The sequence below is a fragment of the Canis aureus genome, chromosome 18 (genome assembly GCF_053574225.1).
Source record: "Canis aureus isolate CA01 chromosome 18, VMU_Caureus_v.1.0, whole genome shotgun sequence".
Taxonomy (NCBI): domain Eukaryota; kingdom Metazoa; phylum Chordata; class Mammalia; order Carnivora; family Canidae; genus Canis; species Canis aureus.
Genome location: NC_135628.1, coordinates 17,819,620 through 17,838,691, shown reverse-complemented (window position 1 = coordinate 17,838,691; position 19,072 = coordinate 17,819,620). Strand labels below are relative to the sequence as shown.

The following is a 19,072-nucleotide window of genomic DNA, read 5'->3' as shown; positions in this document are numbered from 1 at the left end:
AATTAAATTACCAACTTGACACTGAAGAAAAAGCCTTTTCAGTTAAAAGTCAGCTTTTCAGTTAAGATTCCAGGCTTTTCAGGGAAGATTGCACATCCAGTGAAGATGCGGTCTTTGGAATAATCCCCAAGACCCAGCTTTTCAAAAGGACTCTGGTTATTACCAGAATATTCTCAGAGAGGTGTTCCGCTGCAGGGCCTGCGCGAGGCTCTTTCCTCCTTCTGTGGAGATGCCGTTGAATGCAAGACTAGGAAGGAAAACACCTGGGGTCAGTATTTTAGAGACACGTCTACATTTGGCTTTGGCTTCAGCCACCGAAGCACCCAGAAGGTGCCACCTGGAGGCGGGGCCTGCCCAGGCTGACATGAGGCAGGAAGCAGAAGTACTCAGCCTTGCCAGCAGCCACTCCAGCTTGGTTGCTCCAGAGCCCACGCTCCGAGCATGAGGACAGGCACAAGACCACTCAAGGGGAGGCCAGACAGGAAGCGAACATCAGGCCAATGTCACAGGCCAATCAGGGGCTACGAGGGCTCCACTTTAGGTGGCTGACATTTTCAAGGTGTCCGGCAATGAGACCTGGAGAGGTGCCCTCTGTTCTCATGAAGAAGAAACTCTGCTATTGCCTCCACTGTCTTGGATTCTTTTTCAGTGTTAGGAAGAACCCAGGCAACAGGAGACACCCGAGGCTCTGAGATTTGGCCAGAGGCCTAAGAGGCAGCCAGGGAGGAGTAGGTCTCTACAGAGATGAAGGTTCCCCTTCCTTCTCAGCATCATCCTGTGAGTGAGGAAGGGCCAGCATCCCTTTCGGTTTTATCTGGACTCCCCACTTCCCTACTCCCAAGGGGCCTGGGGAGACCACTGAGATGCTGGCAAAGTCCTACATCTGGGTCCGGGTGGTGGTTATGTTGGTGTGTACATATGGCAAGTGGCCGAGCCGAACAGTAATGTACTTTGACGTAGGCCTCTTATATATCAATAAAACTGCTTACAAAAGAAAAATCACACGCACACACCCCTTCTCCACTGTGAAAGCCAACCGCTCTCTTCCCCCGGCAAACCAAGAGGCCCACGGAGTGACCAGGTTGGGCCCCGGTGACAGCAGGTCTCAGAAGGCAGCAGTTACCTGAGGTTGGTCAGACTGGGGTGGTTCCTCAGAGCCTCTGCAAAGGCCTTTGCTCCTTCATCGCCGATTCTGTTACCCCACATCCTGAGGATAGAGGCAAGATGGTGAACGTTAGCTCGTGCCCACCCCTTCCTTTCTGCTGGTGGCCATGCTTGGCGCTGCACTCATGGGCAGGGGTCTCTGCTCTGTCCCTGGAGCTCTGGCCTGGACTACTATTCCCAGACCAGGCCCTTCATGAAGCTGCTCTAGGTTCCAAATTCAAAGGGAAAGGTGGGGTAAGGGTAGCAAAAAGGCTTGTGAACAGAAGCCCAGCAGGTGGCTGCACAGAGGCTGAGATACCCTGGGCTTTCGGAGCGCTGTCAGAGGGCCTGAGCTCACGATGGTCCAAGAAATGCCCCCACCGAGGATGCAGGTTGGCAGCAGCCTAAACAGGAGGCCTGCGGAGGTGCAGACTGCCAGTGTCCATCTGACTCTCTGCAAGGGTCTGAGACATTCATGAGGACACAGTGGGTCTTCCAAGAAGCAAATATCAGGAAGCACCCTCAGGAATCTCCCCAGCAATGCTGCTTTTAGGTGAAGAGGACCCTACTCTCATGGGCTGGTGCATTGTTGCAGTCTGGGGGTCTCGGCGGGGAGCTGCAGTGATGCAGCCCCACACCCTCCCTCCCCACAGCAGATGACTTGTGAAGCTCTGGCAGGAGGAGGCTGGCCTCCTGTTTTAACTGGAATTTTTTTTTAAGATTTTATTTATTCATGAGAGACAGAGGGAGAGGCAGAGACATAGGCAGAGGGAGGAGAAACAGGCTCCATGCAGGGAGCCCGATGTGGGACTCGATCCTGGGACTCTAGGATCACACCCTGAGCCAAAGGCAGGTGCTCAACCGCTGAGCCACCCAAGTGTCTCTTTAACTGGATTTTTATCTGGATTTAAGATTCACTCTGGTGAATCACATAACGTCTTAGACCTTAGTCTACTTTCTGTAAAAGAGGGGCTACTAATAACATTCCCCCTAGAGTTGTGGGGATTAGGTTAGTTAATAGATGCACAGCACTTAGAACAGCTCCTGGCCTACAGCAAGCAACAGCTGTTTTCAACAGGCTGAGAGCACTGTCTGCCCAGCCCACACACAGCAGAGCCAGGGCCGCCTGGGCAACGTGCTCTCACCGCACCAGCGACCCACTGCCATCCCTCCCGGGGATGCTGGAGCCCAGCCATGAGTTCTCCGTGTTTTGCATAAATGTGTACTCCCATGCAGAGAAAGGGGAACCTCTTACACTGCTGGGGGAATGCAAGCTGGTGCAGCCACTCTGGAAAACAGTGTGGAGGGTCCCCAAAAAGTTAAAAAATAGAGCTACCCTGTCACCCGGCAATTGCACTAGGTATTTACCCAAAGGACATAAAAATACAATTCAGGGGCACCTGGGTGACTCAGTGGTTAAGCGTCTGCCTTTGGCCCAGGGCATGATCCCGGAGACCGGGGATCAAGTCCCACGTCGGGCTCCCTGCATGGAGCCTGCTTCTCCCTCTGCCTGTGTCTCTGCCTCTCTCTCTGTATCTCTCATGAATAAGTAAATAAAATATTTTTTAAAAATACAGATTCAAAGGGGTACATGCACCCCGATGTTTACAGCAGCATTATCAACAATAGCCAAACTATGGAGAGAGCCCAAATGATGTCCATCGACTGATGAATGGAGAAACAAGATGTGGTGTATGTATATATATGTAAATATTACTCCGCCATCAAAAAGAATGAAATCTTGCTGTTTGCAATGAGGAGTATCATGCAAGAGAGTATCATGGAGCCAGAGAGTATCATGCTAAATGAAATGTCAGTCAGAGAGAGACAAATACCATATGATTTCACTCTTAAGTGGAATTTAACCAAAAACAACAACAACAACAACAACAACAAAACAGATGAACATGGGGGGATAAAAGAGAGGCAAACCATAAAACATACTCTTAACTACAGACAGCAAACTTTGCTGGAGGGAGGTGGGTGGAGGATGGGCGAGATGGGTGATGGGCATTAAGGAGGGCACTGGTGATGAGCACTGGGTGCTGAATGTAAGTGATGAATCATTAAATTCTACTCCTGATATGAGATTAAACAAAAAAAGAATAAAATTCTGTACATATAGCTTGGCCTTTACTGTATTCAAAATATATTGGATATTTTGCACACACCCGTGTGTGAGAGCAAGAAAGCTTAACTGACCTCAAATGTTGACAATATTTCTGAGATGATTTTCAGATTTTTTGTATTTTTCCTAGTTTACAGATAAAATTATCATGTTTGTTTTATAATCAGATAAAAATGATAACAATATAAAAAGGTTTAGGGCAGCCCAGGTGGCTTAGCGGTTTAGTGCTGCCTTTGGCCCAGGGCGCGATCCTGGAGTCCCGGGATCGAGTCCCACGTCAGGTTCCCTGCGTGGAGCCTGCTTCTCCCTCTGCCTGTGTCTCTGCCTCTCTCTCTCTCTCTCTCATGAATAAATAAATCTTTAAAAAAAAAAAAAAGGTTTAAAAAGCCTCCTGAATCAAAACCACAATGAGATACTACCTCGTACCCGTTAGGATGGTTACTATTAAAGAACAGAGAGTAGGGCCACCTGGGTGGCTCAGCAGTTGAGCATTTGCCTTTGGCTCAGGTCATGATCCCAGGGTCCTGGGATTGAGTCCTGCATTGGGGTCCCGGCTGGGAGCCTCCTTTTCCCTCTACCTGTGTCTCTGCCTGTGTGTGTCTCTCATGAATAAATAAATAAATCTTAAAAAAAAAAAAAAAAAGAACAGAGAATAACAAGTGTTGGCAAGGATGCTGAAAATCCGGAACCCTTGTGCACTGTGGGTGGGCATATAACGTGGTGCAGCTGCTGTGACACTTCCTCAAAAACCTAAAAATAGAATTACCAGCCGATCCTACAGCTCCACTTCTGGGTATATAGAAAAAAAAAATCAAAGAGGTATTTGTACACCCACGTTCCTGGCAGCCCTACTCACGACAGCTAAAATGTGGAAGCCACCCAAGTGTCCGTGGACAGATAAATGGCACATACACACCGTGGACTGTTCCTCAGCCTTAAAAAGGAAGGAAATTCCAATACAAGCTACGGCATGGGTGGACCTCGAGGAGAACACTGTGCTGAGTGAAGGAAGCCAGGCACGATGACCCAAATACCTCGCGTGGCTCCACTTCAAGAGCCGCCTGTGGTAGTCAAACCCCTGGGGACAGGAAGTCCAAGGGTGGCAGCGGGGGCTGGAGGAAGGGAGGATGGGGAGCTGTTGTGTGATGGGTAGAGAGCTGCTTTTTTGCAAGATGAAGAGAGTTCTGGAGATGGTGGTGATGGTCGCACACCTATGAGGACGCCTAATGTCCCTGAACTGTACCGCTACAAATGGTTCAGATGGTAACTTCTGTGTTAACGGATTTTACCACAATAAAAAAAAAAAAAATTGAGGGCAGCCCACGTGGCTCAGCAGTTTAGTGCCACCTTCGGCCCAGGGCGTGATCCTGGGGACCTGGGATCAAGTCCGGCGTTGGGCTCCCTGCATGGAGCCTGCTTCTCCCCCTGCCTGGGTCCACTCTGCGTGTGTGTGTGTGTGTGTGTGTGTGTCTCATGAATAAATAAATCTTTTTTAAAAATTGAATTTAAAAAAAAAGCCACAGGGCACTTGGGTGGCTCAGTGGTTGAGCGTCTGCCCTCGGCTCAGGCTGTGATCCCGGGGTCCCAGGATCGAGTCCCGCGTCGGGCTCCCTGCGTGGAGCCTGCTTCTCCCCCTGCCTGGGTCTCTGCCTGTGTGTCCCTCGTGAATAAATACATAAAATCTTTTAAAAAAAAAAAGAAAAGAAAAGAAAAAAAAGCCCCCGAGGAATATACCGAACGTCGCCAAGAGGAAAGTTAGTTGCCACACGGGCTGGAACGGCTCCCTCTGTTGGCTGCGGCCAGAAAACCGGACTCTTGCACAAGGTGTTCCCGGGCCTCCGGGGCACACGGGGCGGCGGGCGTGTCACACGCGCCTTCGCCTCTACTCACCCGATTTCTAAGATGGAGCTGCTGTTCCTCACGGCCAGGGCGAGGCACTTTCCCCCTTCGCTCGTTATCTTGTTCTCCCCCAGCCTGCAGAGAGAGCGGGCGGGCAGCCCCGGCGTGAGGGGACCCCCCGCCCCCGCAGGACACGAAGCCCTGGAGGGAGCCAGCAGGCCCCTCCCCGGGCGGCGACCCCGGCCCTCCCGGGGGTTCTGGAACCCGCCCCAGACGCTCACTCGCACCCCCCAGGGCCCGGGGGCCCCGCTTCAGCTGCGAGCGGCCCTGCCGCCGTGCTCTGTCGCCTTCGGAGAGCATCCCTGTGACAGGGCGAGGCCGGGCTCGAACTGGCGACGAGGCGGGTGCTGGGCCCGAATGCCCGAGTCCCCCCAAGCCCGCAGGCTGAGATCCGACCCCTGAGGTGACGGGATCAGGAGGCCCTGGCGGCGACTAGGCCACGAGGCTGGAGCTGTCCCCTACGGTCCGCGATTCCTAAGAGGCCCCACAGCCGCTCCCTGGCCTCCTTTTCCACCGCGTCAGGACGCAGCAGGAAGGCCCCGGCCGCGAACCAGAAGCCCGAGCCCGAGCAGACACCGGACCGGCCGGCACCTCGGTCCTGGGACTCCTCAGCCTCCAGAATGAAGGAAGACCACGAGGGGCTTCCTTGGGGGGTAGGAGGGGGAAGCCTTCTAGACAGGGGGAGAGCTGTGGCCTTTCTGCCCGTCAGTAATCCGTCAAATGGGAATGCCCAGCTTCCCCCAGGTGGCTGGCCTCCCCCTCAGGCCGTGATTCCCCAGGCTGAAGGCCTACCTTCCACACACGGGCCTCTTAATTTGACCAATGTGGCCCCGGGGCAAGCAGAAGGCTTTAGGGTGACTGCTCTTTATGGTGACGTTTATTCTGTCTGAATAATGAAGGGGTGACCACAGGCTGCAGGGTACCCTGCCACGCCCACCCCACTTACTTCAGGTGTGTGAGGCCTTTGCACTCATCCAGGATTCTGGCGACGTACCTGGCTCCCACATCCGTGATCTGGTTGCTGTACAGGCTTCAAGAAAAAGCACAGCATGAGACTTTAGGACTCCCAGCCTTTTTTTTTGCGACATAGTGACTCCACAAGCTTCTAAGCTATGCCATGTTCATTCGGAGTGTAGCCCCCACCTGTCACCACAGGATGTTCTTACAGTGTCACCGCCCACATTCCTTACATTGTGCCTTTTATCCCCATGTCCCAGTGTCATCTTAATGACCCCCATTTTTATTTTTTTTAATTTTTTAAAATTTTATTTATTCATTCATGAGAGACACAGAGAGAGGCAGAGACACAGGCAGAGGGAGAAGCAGGCTCCATGCAGGGAGCCCGATGTGGGACTCGATCCCAGGACCCCGGGATCACGCCCTGAGCCAAAGGCAGACACTCAACCCCTGAGCCCCTCAAGGCATGCCAATGACCCCCATTTTTTTGACCCTCATTTTTAAAGTGGGTATGTGCTGGCTGCTGATTTCTGAAGTCTGGGCTGAAAGGACAGAGGGACGACACAAGGAGAGCTGTTTGGGGCTCCGGGGTCTCGCAGGCCACATTCAGGGCCAGCTCTGCCGTTTCCCCGGCTTCTGCTTCTGCGTCTGTAGTAAGGAGCAAGAATCCCAGCGCCCCACAGGGTCATTCGGACAATTCCGCACGGTCATTCCAAGCCCTCGTGTGCAAGGGCCCAGCCGGCGGCAGGGGATGGGTATTTTTCTATTAAGGTCACAAGCAGCAGGTTGAGGGGAAAATGTTTGTGAGCTGGAGCCTCCTCCCTGCGGCTCCTTGTTAGTCACCTTACCACCTGATTCCAGTTCAGCAAGGCAGAAAGAAGCTGAAAGTGGTAACCAGGCAGGTCACACCAAACTCCTGAGCCGAAAGGCCCCCCGGGGTCATGTGCTCCCTGGGCCTCAATCCAGGGATTAGGTCTTTATCCTAACTGCTTTGAATATTCACACATTTTGCTGCAGAAATATTAAAGTATTAAATATTAAGTATTAAGGTATTTGAAACCAGGGTACAGCCCCTGACCTCCCTGGTCCTATCACCACGGAACAGCATGTCCACTCAATTTGGATTGGTGTCTTGCCCTCCGGGTTCTGGGTAAGGGATCATGGGCCCAGAGTGGTGAATCGAACACATAAACAGTATCTGGCATTTATAAAACATATCCCCAGGGGCGCCTGGATGGCTCAGGGGGTTAAGTGTCAGACTCCCGATTTCAGCTCAGGTCATGATCTCAGGATCCTGGGATTGAGCCCTGTGTTGAGCTCCACTCTCAGCAGGGAGCCTGCTTAGGAGTCTCTTCCTCTTGCCCCTCTTTCTGCTCAGTGTGTTCTCTCTCTCTCTCTCTCTCTCAAACAGTTAAAAAAAAAAATACCATATTCCCAGCTACTTCCTCAGCAACCCCAGATCACCACTCGTAAAATACTTGCCTATATTAAGATCCCAATACGCGACTGAAAAGGCAGCTCAGCAACATTTCCTGACTTGCTCAAAGAGTGGGCTGCTGGCGGAGCCCAGCACATGAACCCAGGACTCCCTGCTCCCAGGCCAGGGCTCTTCCTGGCGCCTTGGCCATCATTCCAACCGTCCAGTGACCCCCACGAATGGCAGCTCCCTGCTCCTCTGTGTTATTACTACATCACTGGCTCGCCACTGTTGAGGAATACGTACCCTAAGAACGTCAGAATTTTGTATTTGGTCAGCTCTTCATATAGCACCTTTACCCCACTGTCAGTGATCTGGTTTACGCTGAGTCTGAAACCAAACAGCAAAGAAAGTCATAAATCACCGCAGCTGTTCACATGCAGAAGCATTAATGCCACAAGGATCCAGAAGCCTGTAGGTCCAGGAGATTTCCCAGCTGTAAACAGCTGCTGACAGGACAGCCAGAGCAGTCAGCCGAATAGCTCCTAAAAAGCCCCGTCATCGTGGGGCCAACAGGCCTACCCAGAACCAAGGCTACAGCGCAGCCCTGACTCAACACAAGGGCTCCGAAGGACACATAAAGGACACACGAGGCCAGCCAGCCCTGACCTCCTGCATTTGTGGGTGATCTCCGGGTCAGCCAGGCCCCTCAATGCGGTTCTCACTGCACAGGAGGGGCCGGGGGATTCAGAAACGTGTGGAGCCGCTTCTAGTGATGACAAAGCTGGAGGAAGGAACGCTCCACCATCTGGCAAGTGGAGCCAGAGATACTAGGTGTCCTGCAAAAGGCAAAACAGTCCCCACAAGGGTGAATGGGTGACAGGCACTGAGGAGGGCACTTGACGGGATGAGCACTGGGTGTTATTCTGTATGTTGGCAAATTGAACACCAATAAAAAATAAATTGATTATTTAAAAAAAAAAAAAAAACAGTCCCCACAAGAACCGCCTCACCCACAGTGCCAGCAGCCTCCCCATCTGGAAGTCACATTCACAGAAGGGAGCAGGAAAAAGACTTCAGGATGACGGCCGTCTCCTGCCCAAGGGCCAGCCACTCGCTGGAACTGTTCTGCACAATCCATAGACTAACAGGATATTCTGATATGGCTAAAATGTGAATTTTTTTAAAATTTTTTTCAATCCTCCTCTCCATCATTTAGGTGAGGCTGCAGGACAGAGTAAAGCTCAGGGATAGATGAGAGTGAGGTGTCAGGGGTGGGTGAGATAACAATGCAAGGGTCAGCAAACTATTTCTGTAAAGGGCCAGAGAGCAAATCTTTTAGGATCTACGGGCCATGTGGTCTCTATCGCAACTACTCGACTCTGTAGTGCGAAGCGGCTGATATGTATGCACGTGGGTATGGCTGTGTCCCAATAACACTTTATTTACAAACACGAGCCCTGGGCCAGACTGAGCCCACACGCTGGCCTCTGTAATATGTGAAAGGCTGAACAAGCGGAAGTTTGATTTTTAGGCCACATCAGGTCAGATACTCAGGAACTCTCCTCCCATGGTGCCCACTTTGGTGCTGGGGCACAAAGTGTACACACACTGCACGCCATCTCAGGGTGGCCATCTCAGGAAGGCTACTAGTCACTTTCAATATCTGTGCTTTCTTAGGAATAGAACCCCCCATTTTTTAAACTGGACACATGGGATTAAGTTGTGTCCCATGAAATCTAAGCAGACATCTCATTAGCAATAGCTGAAAAATTCTTCTTAGAAGAATGAGGTGTGTCCTTTGCCTTTCCTTCTTCTTGGTGGCTAGAATGTCAACTGAATGGCTGGAAGTGAGCAGCCATCTTGGGCCAAGAGGTAGAAATCAGGTAGTGAGGGCAGTAGGGTCACCACAGGGCAAAAGAGAACCTGGGTTCCCAATGGTCATGGAGGCACCACGGCAGCCCTGAACCGCCCTCCTCTGCACTTAGACTTTTCTATGAGACAAGCTTGTAACCTATCTAAGCCACCTCTATTTTGAGTTTCCACTAACTTTCAGTCAAAATTAACCCTACCTGGTGGTCTCCGGGAGCTCAAAATGCTTCTCTGGAGTTGCCCATGGCCTCCTGCTCTCCCCTTCGCTGGCGTGGAGGAGAACTTCACCCGAAGACAGCTGCCTGAGGCAGGAGCATCACCCTGGTGCACTCCATCGCCTGAGATGAGCACAGGGGTGCCCAGGGTGTGAGGGTGCCCTGGGCTGAGAGCAAAGAGAATAGGCCAAGGCAGCCTTGGGCTCCCTACATCCCACTGTCCCCACCTAATGTACACTCTGGCATTGGTGTAACCGGTCCCAAATCCCCCCTGTTCTTCAGAAATACTTGAGCCAAGTTATGGAGAACTGAAGCCCTCGTGAGATTTACAAGGTGTATTTTATCCAGGAAATGCTAACAGAAGAAAGCAGACTAGCCTCTCCTTCCTCTAAACCATCAAGCAGGAAACCGTTTAGTTTGGACTAAGATCTACGGCAGCTCAGGGCTGCTGGCTTTGATCATGGAAAGTAACTGGGGCCAGTAAGCACGGAGTCTGCTTTTTCTGCAAACACAAAAGCTCCCAGAAACCTTTCACAGGCTATCTCCGAGCCTCCCACGAATCTCAAAAGGTTGGTGCTTTTTGATTCTGGCTCCACCGTGGCCCTGGCGTGTGACCTTGAGAACATCTCTGTGCCTCCAGTTCCTCCGTCGCCAAAATGAAACTAGCAGTACCCACTACCTTATAGGGCTGCTAGTATTTGTAGTGCCCTTCACCCATTCTCGACGGATGCTGTTGTTATTACTGTAACTGCTAGGATACCAGCATCTCCCTTTTTCAGATGAGGAATCAGAGAGGTAAAGCAATTCATTCAAGGACACCCAGCCAGGGCTGACCTGGAGCCGCCTGCCATGGAGGCACTGCTCCTTGCTCTGTGCCACCTGGTCACAGGTGCCAGGGTAATTCAGGAGGTCCTACCCCATGATGCTCGTCCTGGTGTCTCTGGAGCCTGGCCCTCCCCGCCCCACTGGCTGCTCCCTGTGCCTAGCCTCACCTGAGGACAGTGAGGCGGCTGAAGCAGGGCTGCAGCTCCCTCACGCCGTAGTCGTTGAGATTGTTGTTGTCCAGGTCGAGGGCAAGCCGCTTGCGGAAGTGGTGCAGGACGAAGGAGAGGGCGCTGCAGTCGGCCGAGCACGCGTTGCAGTAGGTCAGCTTGAGGTAGTTGGCGCAGATGCCCTTGGCCGCCAGCCGGCCCACCTTCTCGCTCTGGGTCTCGTAGATGCAGCGCAGCATCCAGATGAAGGTGGGCATGGCCTGTACTTGGCTGAAGCCCCCGGACTGAGTTCGGGGCAGGTTCTTCAGGTGGGCCCGCAGGCTGGCAAGCAGGTGTGCCCACAGGGCCTTGCGCTTTCTGCGCAGGGCAGCGGGGGGCACCAGGTGCCGCAGGAGTTTCTCTTTGGCCTTGGACAACAGGCCGCACAGGAAGAGGTTAGTGAACCGAAAGTGATCCTTGTTCTTGAAGGGGTCTTCCCCCGCCAGGCCACCGCCCTTCAGGCACTGGAAGGGGAGGAGAGGGGGATAGCAGGACTCTGCTCCCGCCTCCCCGGGAGGCGCCCACTCCTGAAAGAACCTGAGCAGCTGCTGAGTGCCCACCTGGTCGTCCACCACGAGAAAGAAGGCGGTAAAGAAGGCCTGGAGGGTGATGTGAAAAAACTCGTACGACTGCTGGTCGCCGCCCACGCCCGGCTCTGGCACGGCCCGCAGGAAGCCCAGCTGCAGCTCCCCCTCCTGAAACTCGGCCGCCTGCACCTCCTCCTGGCCAAAGACAAAGAGGCTCTTCTCCATGCCCCCGTGGGCCACCTGCCCCAACGAGCGCAAGGTGCCCCGGCTGGCACGGAAGGTCTCCACCTGGCTCCGCGTGTTCCGCTGCACCAGGCTGGTGGGCTGCGTCCTGTTCAGGTGGACCTCGGTGACCAGCAGGAAGACATCGGTCAGGGTCACCGTGCGGCTGGGCAGCTGCGCCGCGCTGTCCCACACGCTGTGGAAGTGCTGGAAACAGCGGAAGATGATCCAGCAGAAGAGGGGCACGGCGCACAGGCTGCAGAGGTTGGGGTTGGCCTCCAGCTGGGCCAGCAGGTGCTGCTGCACCGCCCGGTCGGGGAACATCCTCCGGGCGTAGGCCCGCAGGTGGCTGGGGGCGAAGCCGCGCAGAAGCACCTTCTTGCGGAGGAGCTGGCGCGGGATCTCGACGCCCGTGCGGGCCGTGAGCAGCTTGGCGGCGCCCTTGAGCAGCTTCCCGCTGAGCAGGTTGGCCAGCAGGACCAGCGGGTGGGCGGGCTCCCAGGGGGAGGAGGTGTCAGGGGCGCCGCTCAGGTCGAAGTCCGAGTGCAGCTCGTCCAGGCCGTCGAAGGTGAAGAGGGCCGCGTGCGGGCAGCGCAGCAGGAAGGCGAACACCTCGTCGGGGTCCTGCTCCGGGTAGCAGTAATGCTTGAAGAGCAGGTCCTGCAGGCACAGCGCGTCGCCCTCCTTGAAGCAGCTGAACACGCGGCAGCGGAAGTGGAAGAAGAACTTGAACTGGGCGTCCAGCCGCCGCGCGGCCCACAGGCTCTGCAGCCGCTGCAGCAGCATGGACTTGCCCATGCCCGCGTCGCCGCAGATGAAGATGGTCTCGCCCTGCTCGCTGAGGACGCCGCTGGAGCGGTCCAGGAGGCAGGCCAGGCTGCCCAGAGGGCCCAGGCTCTCGTCCTTGAGGCCCACCAGCTCCGCGATGGTGTCGGTGTACGTCTCCTCCAGCAGCAGCTCCTCCTTCTGGGCGTAGCACAAGACGAACTTGGAATCCCGGCCCAGTTGCTGTCGCAGCTTCTCCGTGTACCTGCTTACTGGAGGGGTGGGGAGGACAGCCAGTTCCCAGTGAAATGCTTTTTGTTGTTGTTTTGAAGTGCATCTATTTATTTAAGTAATCTCTACACTCAACAGTGGAGCTTGAACTCACCACCCCCGAGATCAAGAGCCTCTTGGGGGCTCCCCGGACTGAGCCAGCCAGGCACCTGGAAACGTGTACGGTTGACAAAGAAATAACCCTAACCTTTCTTCCGCTTATCACGTTGCTCTGAAAACGAGGCGTAGTCTCAAAACTAAATGCCAGAACTGTTAGTGAGAAAATACATTACACAGTAGCCTGGATTACAAATGAGCTGTGCCAAAGCACAAAAAGAGAGTAAATTAGGGGGATCCCTGGGTGGCTCAGTGGTTTGGCGCCTGCCTTTAGCCCAGGGCCTGATCCTGGAGTCCCGGGATCGAGTCCCACGTCGGGCTCCCTGCATGGAGCCTGCTTCTCCCTCTGCCTGTGTCTCTGCCTCTCTCTCTCTCTCTTTCTGTGTCTCTCATGAATAAATAAATAAAATCTTTAAAAAAAAAAAAAGGACAATAAATTAGGATAAAAACTACCTTATTGAACTCCACAGAGCACACTAGCCCCAGGACCCCAGCATCTGACACCTTAGCATCTGTCCACAGGGGAAGAGACACAGTAACATGCTCACATGCGCATGGAGCTCAGCAAACCTGAGCTAGAAACGGACCTTACCCCGCAGAGGGAGGTGGTCCTTCCCCAGCCAGACAAAAGGCTGTTCCATAAATGCCTTTAAAATACTTCCTGGATTTTAATTATAAGTCAGTTAACAAAAATGAGATGCACGTGCCCATTTCCAAATTCATCTGTAACCTTTTCCCATGAACTTAGTCTAACTTGGTTGTCTGCTTAAAATTTGTGAATTACATTTTTTTTAAAGATTTTATTTATTTATTCATGATAGTCACAGAGAGAGAGAGAGAGAGGCAGAGACACAGGCAGAGGGAGAAGCAGGCTCCATGCACCGGGAGCCCGACGTGGGATTTGATCCCCAGTCTCCAGGATCGCGCCCTGGGCCAAAGGCAGGCGCCAAACCGCTGCGCCACCCAGGGATCCCGTGAATTACATTTTTTATATCTTTAGTAAGGCATAATTGATGTACCATAAATTCACGTATTTTACAATAGGTGCTGTGTACTATTCACTGATTTTTAGTAAATTTACCAAGTTATGCAAACATCACTACAATCCAGTTCTAAAATATCTCGGACGTAAGCCCACTCCTAGCCAGTCTCTGCCCCGGACCCTAGGCCACTGCCAATTTGCTTTCTATCTCTATTAATTTGCTTTTTCTGGACATTTCATATAAATAGGATCACACAGTATGTAGTCTTTCACATCCGGCTTTGTAGAGTGACTTATACTTTAAAAGCTACTGAAGTGGGCAGCCTGGGTGACTCAATGGTTTAGTGCCACCTTTGGCCCAGGGCCTGATCCTGGAGACCCGGGATCGAGTCCCACGTCGGGCTCCCTGCATGGAGCCTGCTTCTCCCTCTTTCTGTGTCTCTGCCTCTCTCTTTCTGTGTGTCTCTCATGAATAAATAAATAAAATAAAATATGTAAAAAAAAAAAAAGGCTACTGAAGTAAAGGAACCAGTGGAGATGTCTTTTGAAAGAATTATCACAGGCAGGACCATTTTCCTTTTCTCCTGGGGAAGGAAACAGGATAAAGTGCAAAGGAGCAGTAGAAGTAAGAAGCTAACAGTGGCCACAGGTATCGGCAGGGGCGGCTGCAGAAGAGCTGGGCCCTGACACTGCTGGTTGGCCTGGTTTCTGCCAAACACACACCTGTCAGGAACATTGTCCTTTGTCTCTGTGTTCAAGGTCAAACTGGATGCTTTAAACATCCCAGTTTGGGAGCTCAGTGCTGGTATATTGCCAACACGTGTCTCAAACTAGAGAGAACACGGGCACGGAAAGACCTCCTGGCTCCCAGGCCAGATCGTGGCCCCGGTGTGCACTGCAGCTTCAACTGGTCTTGTCCTTGTCATCACGTGCAATCACACGTTCCCCTGATCATGTACCAGTGGGCCTCCTGCACTGGCCTCCGAGCTCCCTGAGTGCGAGAACCGTAACCAGTCCGCTCCACATTGTAACCCTGGCATCCAGCACCACGGCTCGGCACATGGTGGGCATGTCGTCAATACTTGACCTAATGGGTCAGCTAATGCGGTACCACTGTGCTTCAGAAATAAGGACTGGCAACTCGGGGTGACAGAAGAATACTTTGCCCAGGATGAAATTTGGAAAGATGTTCAAAGGGGAAAGAATGCAACCTGGAATTTGTGCAACCACTGAAATGTCTCTATATGTCAGAATGGCAAGTAAGCAAGAGGCCAGGAGAGAGGCCATGCCCACACTTCCACAGGCCTCTCCATAAATCACACCAGCCCCCTGTGGTCAGTTCAGTCACGGGGCGGGCGGCACCCAGAGGACCGGGATCTACTGGCTGAGGGTGTGCGCAGGGCTGCTGGTGCCGACCCCCCGCCCTGTGGAGCCCTGATGCCGCAGCATTTCCAAGCTGCAGGGCTTTGCTTGCTGGCAGTCTGCAGTCCCCCTGGGGGAGAGGGGGACACATACCTGGGTCGGTGTTGACGACAACTTTGCTCTGAATAAGCTCTGACGGGGAGAAGCCAATCTCCGACAGCCAAGGCCTGAGATCCACATAAGCGTCTTCGAGTTGTTGGAGCACGTAGAGGAGGAACTCAGATGCTTCTTCACCCTTGCTCTGTACCAGGTCCAGAATTTTGCGAACCTGGTGGCAGCGTAAGCAAGAGGGGGTGAGCTAGTGCTTGGGGAGTCCTGCCACCGCACAGGCCCACACTAGGGCTCCAAGCTCTTACTACGTCCTCGAACTTGGCTGTCCACCCAGAGGTGTGAGATACTACCTATGAAGGCCTAGAATCTGGGAAAGGGACCCACCTTAAGAAGAAATTAAACGATACAGCTCTAAAAAGCTGGAAGGCGGGGGATCCCTGGGTGGCTCAACGGTTAAGCGCCTGCCTTTGGCCCAGGGTGTGATTCTGGAAACCCAGGATCGAGTCCCACATCAGGCCCCACGCATGGAGCCTGCCTCTCCCTCTGCCTGTGTCTCTGCCTCTCTCTCTCTCTGTGTGTGTCTCTCATGAATAAATAAAATCTTTAAAAAAAAAATAAAAAGCTGGGAGGCTTCCATGAACTTAAAAGTACAAAGTCAGACTCACAAACCAGAGCTATGTCCACCCCTGTTAAGCTAACACTGCTGCTGGCCAGGAATGAGCGGTGCTGGGACAAAGTAGCTGCATAGGGGAAAGACTATCCACTGGAAAAAGGACAGTCTCTTCAATAAATGGCGCTGGGAAAATTGGACAGCCATGTGCAGAATGAAACTAGACCATTCTCTTACACCACACACAAAGATAAACTCAAAATGGATGAAAGATCTAAGTGTGAGACAAAAATCCATCAAAATCGTACAGAACACAGGCAACACCCTTTTTGACATTGGCCAAGCAACTTCTTTCAAGATACATCCATGAAGGCAAGGGAAACAAAAAGCAAAAATGAATTATTGGGACTTAATCAAGATAAAAAGCTTCTGCACAGCAAAAGAAAAGTCAGCAAAACTAAAGACAACCTACAGAATGGGAGAAGATATTTGCAAATGACATATCAGGTGAAGGGCTAGTTTCCAAGATCTATAAACAACTTATTAAACTCAACACCAAAGAAACAGACAATCCAATCATGAAATGGGCAAAAGACATGAACAGAAATTTCACCAAAGAAGACACAGACATGGCCAACATGCACATGAGAAAATGTTCCGCATCACTTGCCATCAGGGAAATACAAATCAAAACCACAATGAGATACCACCTCACACCAGTGAGAATGGGGAAAATTAACAAAGCAGGAAACCACAAATGTTGGAGAGGATGCGGAGAAAGGGGAACCCTCTTGCCCTGTTGGTGGGAATGTGAACTGGTGCAGCCACTCTGGAAAACTGTGCAGAGGTTCCTCAAAGAGTTAAAAATAGAGCTACCCTATGACCCAGCAATTGCACTGCTGGGGATTTACCCCAAAGATACAGATGCAGTGAAATGGCAGGACACCTGCACCCTGATGTTTATTTATAGGAGAAATGTCCACAATAGCCAAACTGCGGAAGGAGCCTCGGGGTCCATCGACAGATGAATGGATAAAGAAGATGTGGTCTATATACACAATGGAATATTCCTCAGCCATTAGAAACGACAAATACCCACCATTTGCTTTGATGTGGATGGAACTGGAGGGTATTACGCTGAGGGAAGTAAGTCAATCGGAGAAGGACCAACACTGTATGGTCTCCTTCATTCAGGGAATATAAAAAATAGTGAAAGAGAATAAAGGGGAAAGGAGAGAAAATGAGTGGGAAGTATCAGTGAGGGTGATAGAACATGAGAGACTCCTAACTCTGGGAAACGAACAAGGGGTAGTGGAAGGGGGGGTGGGGAGGGGGTTGGGGTGACTGGGTGACAGGCATTGAGGGGGACACTTGATGAGATGAGCCCTGGGTGTTATGCTATATGTTGGCAAATCGAACTCCAACAAAAAATATACAATAAAAAAAGTAGCTGCATAAGCAGAATGGGGTGGGTGCTGGGCCACAGAGCCGAGGGCTGACATATACCCGTATATAAGCTATACCCTAAAAAAGCTTTCTTGTATTATTAAAAATGCAGGGGGGGGGGATTACACAAGTCAGCTACTGTGCTTTCCCCCCAAAACCCTCTGGTCTCCCCGGAGCCTGGCAGGAGCACCTTGCAAACAAGTTCTATCACTCCTCCAACCAAAGAATTTTGGGTCTTGCCAATTCTATTTTTCAGGACATGACACAAAGCTAAAAGGGAACTAAGGGCTGTTTAGACTTCCCACAGTGAGGGGCGCCGCCTGGGTGGCTCAGTCAGTTAAGCAACTGCCTTCAGCTCAGGTCATGATCTCAGGGTTCTGGAATGGAGCAGGGATCTGCTTCTCCCTCTGCCTCTGCTTCCCCTTCTCCCTCTGCCCGTGCTCACTCACTCTCCCTCTCTCTCTCTCACATAAATGAGGGGAGTGTGGAAAAGTCTTCGCTGTAGACCAGGCTGGGATGTGTTTGTTCCCAAACCAGAGGCAAGGCCATTCTCAAGAGTCTTACCCAGCAGTGAGCGGCTCTCTGGAGTTCAGAGGCGCTGAATGAACATCACTCGCTAGTGTTTGATGGTCGCTACCTTTTTCCCTCCTCCTAATAGAAAGTGGATTGAAAACAACAGGCTTTGGAAGCCATACGTGCCCCAAGCAGACAGGAGAGGTGAGAGGAGTCTGCTCCCCACACCAACTCAGAAATATGGAACTGTATAATAAGCTGGTAGCTCAAGTGTTTCTGCTCTGTAAGTGACCCCAACGGGAAATCCCGCCAACGTGCTAAATGCCCAGAGGTCCTCCCTCAGGTCCCCCGAGAAGCCCCTTCTGGCTACCGAGACATGCAGGCCGCCAATGGCAGCCCCTGTCACCAGTACCTTGTCGGGCTGCGTGGGGCAGGCACCCACGATCTCCGCATCTTCGGAAGAGAAGTAGTCATTCTCCAGCAAGTTGTCCACCAGACACTGGGTGTTGCGGATGTGAGTGACCAGAAGTTCCCGGTTGATTTTCAGCAATTTAATGTGGGAGTGAGACTCTGATGGGATTATCCCCATCTCACCGTGACTCTGCTTTTCCATGGCTAAAGGAACGAGGGACTGCTTTGCCCACATTCATCTTTGGCTACATGTGTCTTCCTGGCAGGAGGCGATCAGGATCCAGGGCACCCACCTCTCTCTCAGTGCCGCCCCTAAAGAGACCAACGAAATCACAGTGAAGCAAAAGTCATGGGAAAGATGCTTCCCCTCCTCTTTGGTCCTGGAAACTTACTTCAAGCAGGAGGAGTCCTGCTTAAGATGCTGATCTGAGGGGCACCTGGGTGGCTCAGCACGTGACTCTTGACTTGGGCTCAGGTCATGATCTCGCAATCTTGAGATTGAGCCCCCCTTCACGTTCTGTGATTACAGTGGAATCTGCTTAAGATTTTCTCTCTCTCTCTGCCTCTGCCCCTCCCCTGGCTCTCACACAGTCTCTTCTCTCTAAAAAAAAAATGATAATAATTAAAAATAAATTTTAAAAAAAGATGGTGATCTGAGATACATTAAAGAAAAAAATCATAATTGAATTGCTTCCGCTTGTGGGTTACATGCCTAGGGAGGGTGACCAGAGGTAGACACCCTTTTGTTTTGTTTTGTTTTTAAAGATTTTATTTATTTATTCATGACAGACACAGAGAGGGAGGGGGGCAGAGACACACGCAGAGGGAGAGGCAGGCTCCATGCAGGGAGCCTGACGTGGGACTCGACCGTGGGGCTCCAGGATCAGGCCCTGGGCCGAAGGCAGGTGCTTAACTGCTGAGCCACCCAGGGATCCCCTAGACACCCTTTTGTATAGCAAAACGTCTTTATTATCTCTTAAATAATAATAATTTTTAAAAGTGTGCCTCAATCCCAGCCTGGGATAGAGATGGGAAGGTATATTATTTTTCATAAAAAGGAATTGGGAGCACCAT

General features: G+C 52.0%; 1 protein-coding gene across 8 annotated transcripts in view; it reads right to left on the bottom strand.

Annotated features, from left to right (window-relative positions):
* NOD1 (nucleotide binding oligomerization domain containing 1) overlaps positions 1-19,072 on the bottom strand; it is a 64,158-nt gene that overhangs the window by 21,576 nt on the left and 23,510 nt on the right. For 4 of the 8 annotated variants that reach the window (XR_013356601.1, XR_013356602.1, XM_077856336.1 and 1 more), the window contains 9 exons: positions 18,391-18,599; positions 18,000-18,310; positions 15,061-15,235; positions 10,624-12,448; positions 7,851-7,934; positions 6,117-6,200; positions 5,162-5,245; positions 1,124-1,207; positions 164-247 (listed from right to left, as the gene is read on the bottom strand). Coding sequence is in view for 6 of the 8 variants with exons in the window: in XM_077856336.1 (XP_077712462.1) it covers positions 164-247; positions 1,124-1,207; positions 5,162-5,245; positions 6,117-6,200; positions 7,851-7,934; positions 10,624-12,448; positions 15,061-15,235; positions 18,000-18,233 (2,654 nt within the window). In the remaining 2 variants the exon portion in view is untranslated. The remainder of the gene's footprint in view (positions 1-163; positions 248-1,123; positions 1,208-5,161; positions 5,246-6,116; positions 6,201-7,850; positions 7,935-10,623; positions 12,449-15,060; positions 15,236-17,999; positions 18,311-18,390; positions 18,600-19,072) is intronic. The other 4 variants (XM_077856338.1, XM_077856339.1, XM_077856340.1 and 1 more) reach the window with 3 other exon arrangements.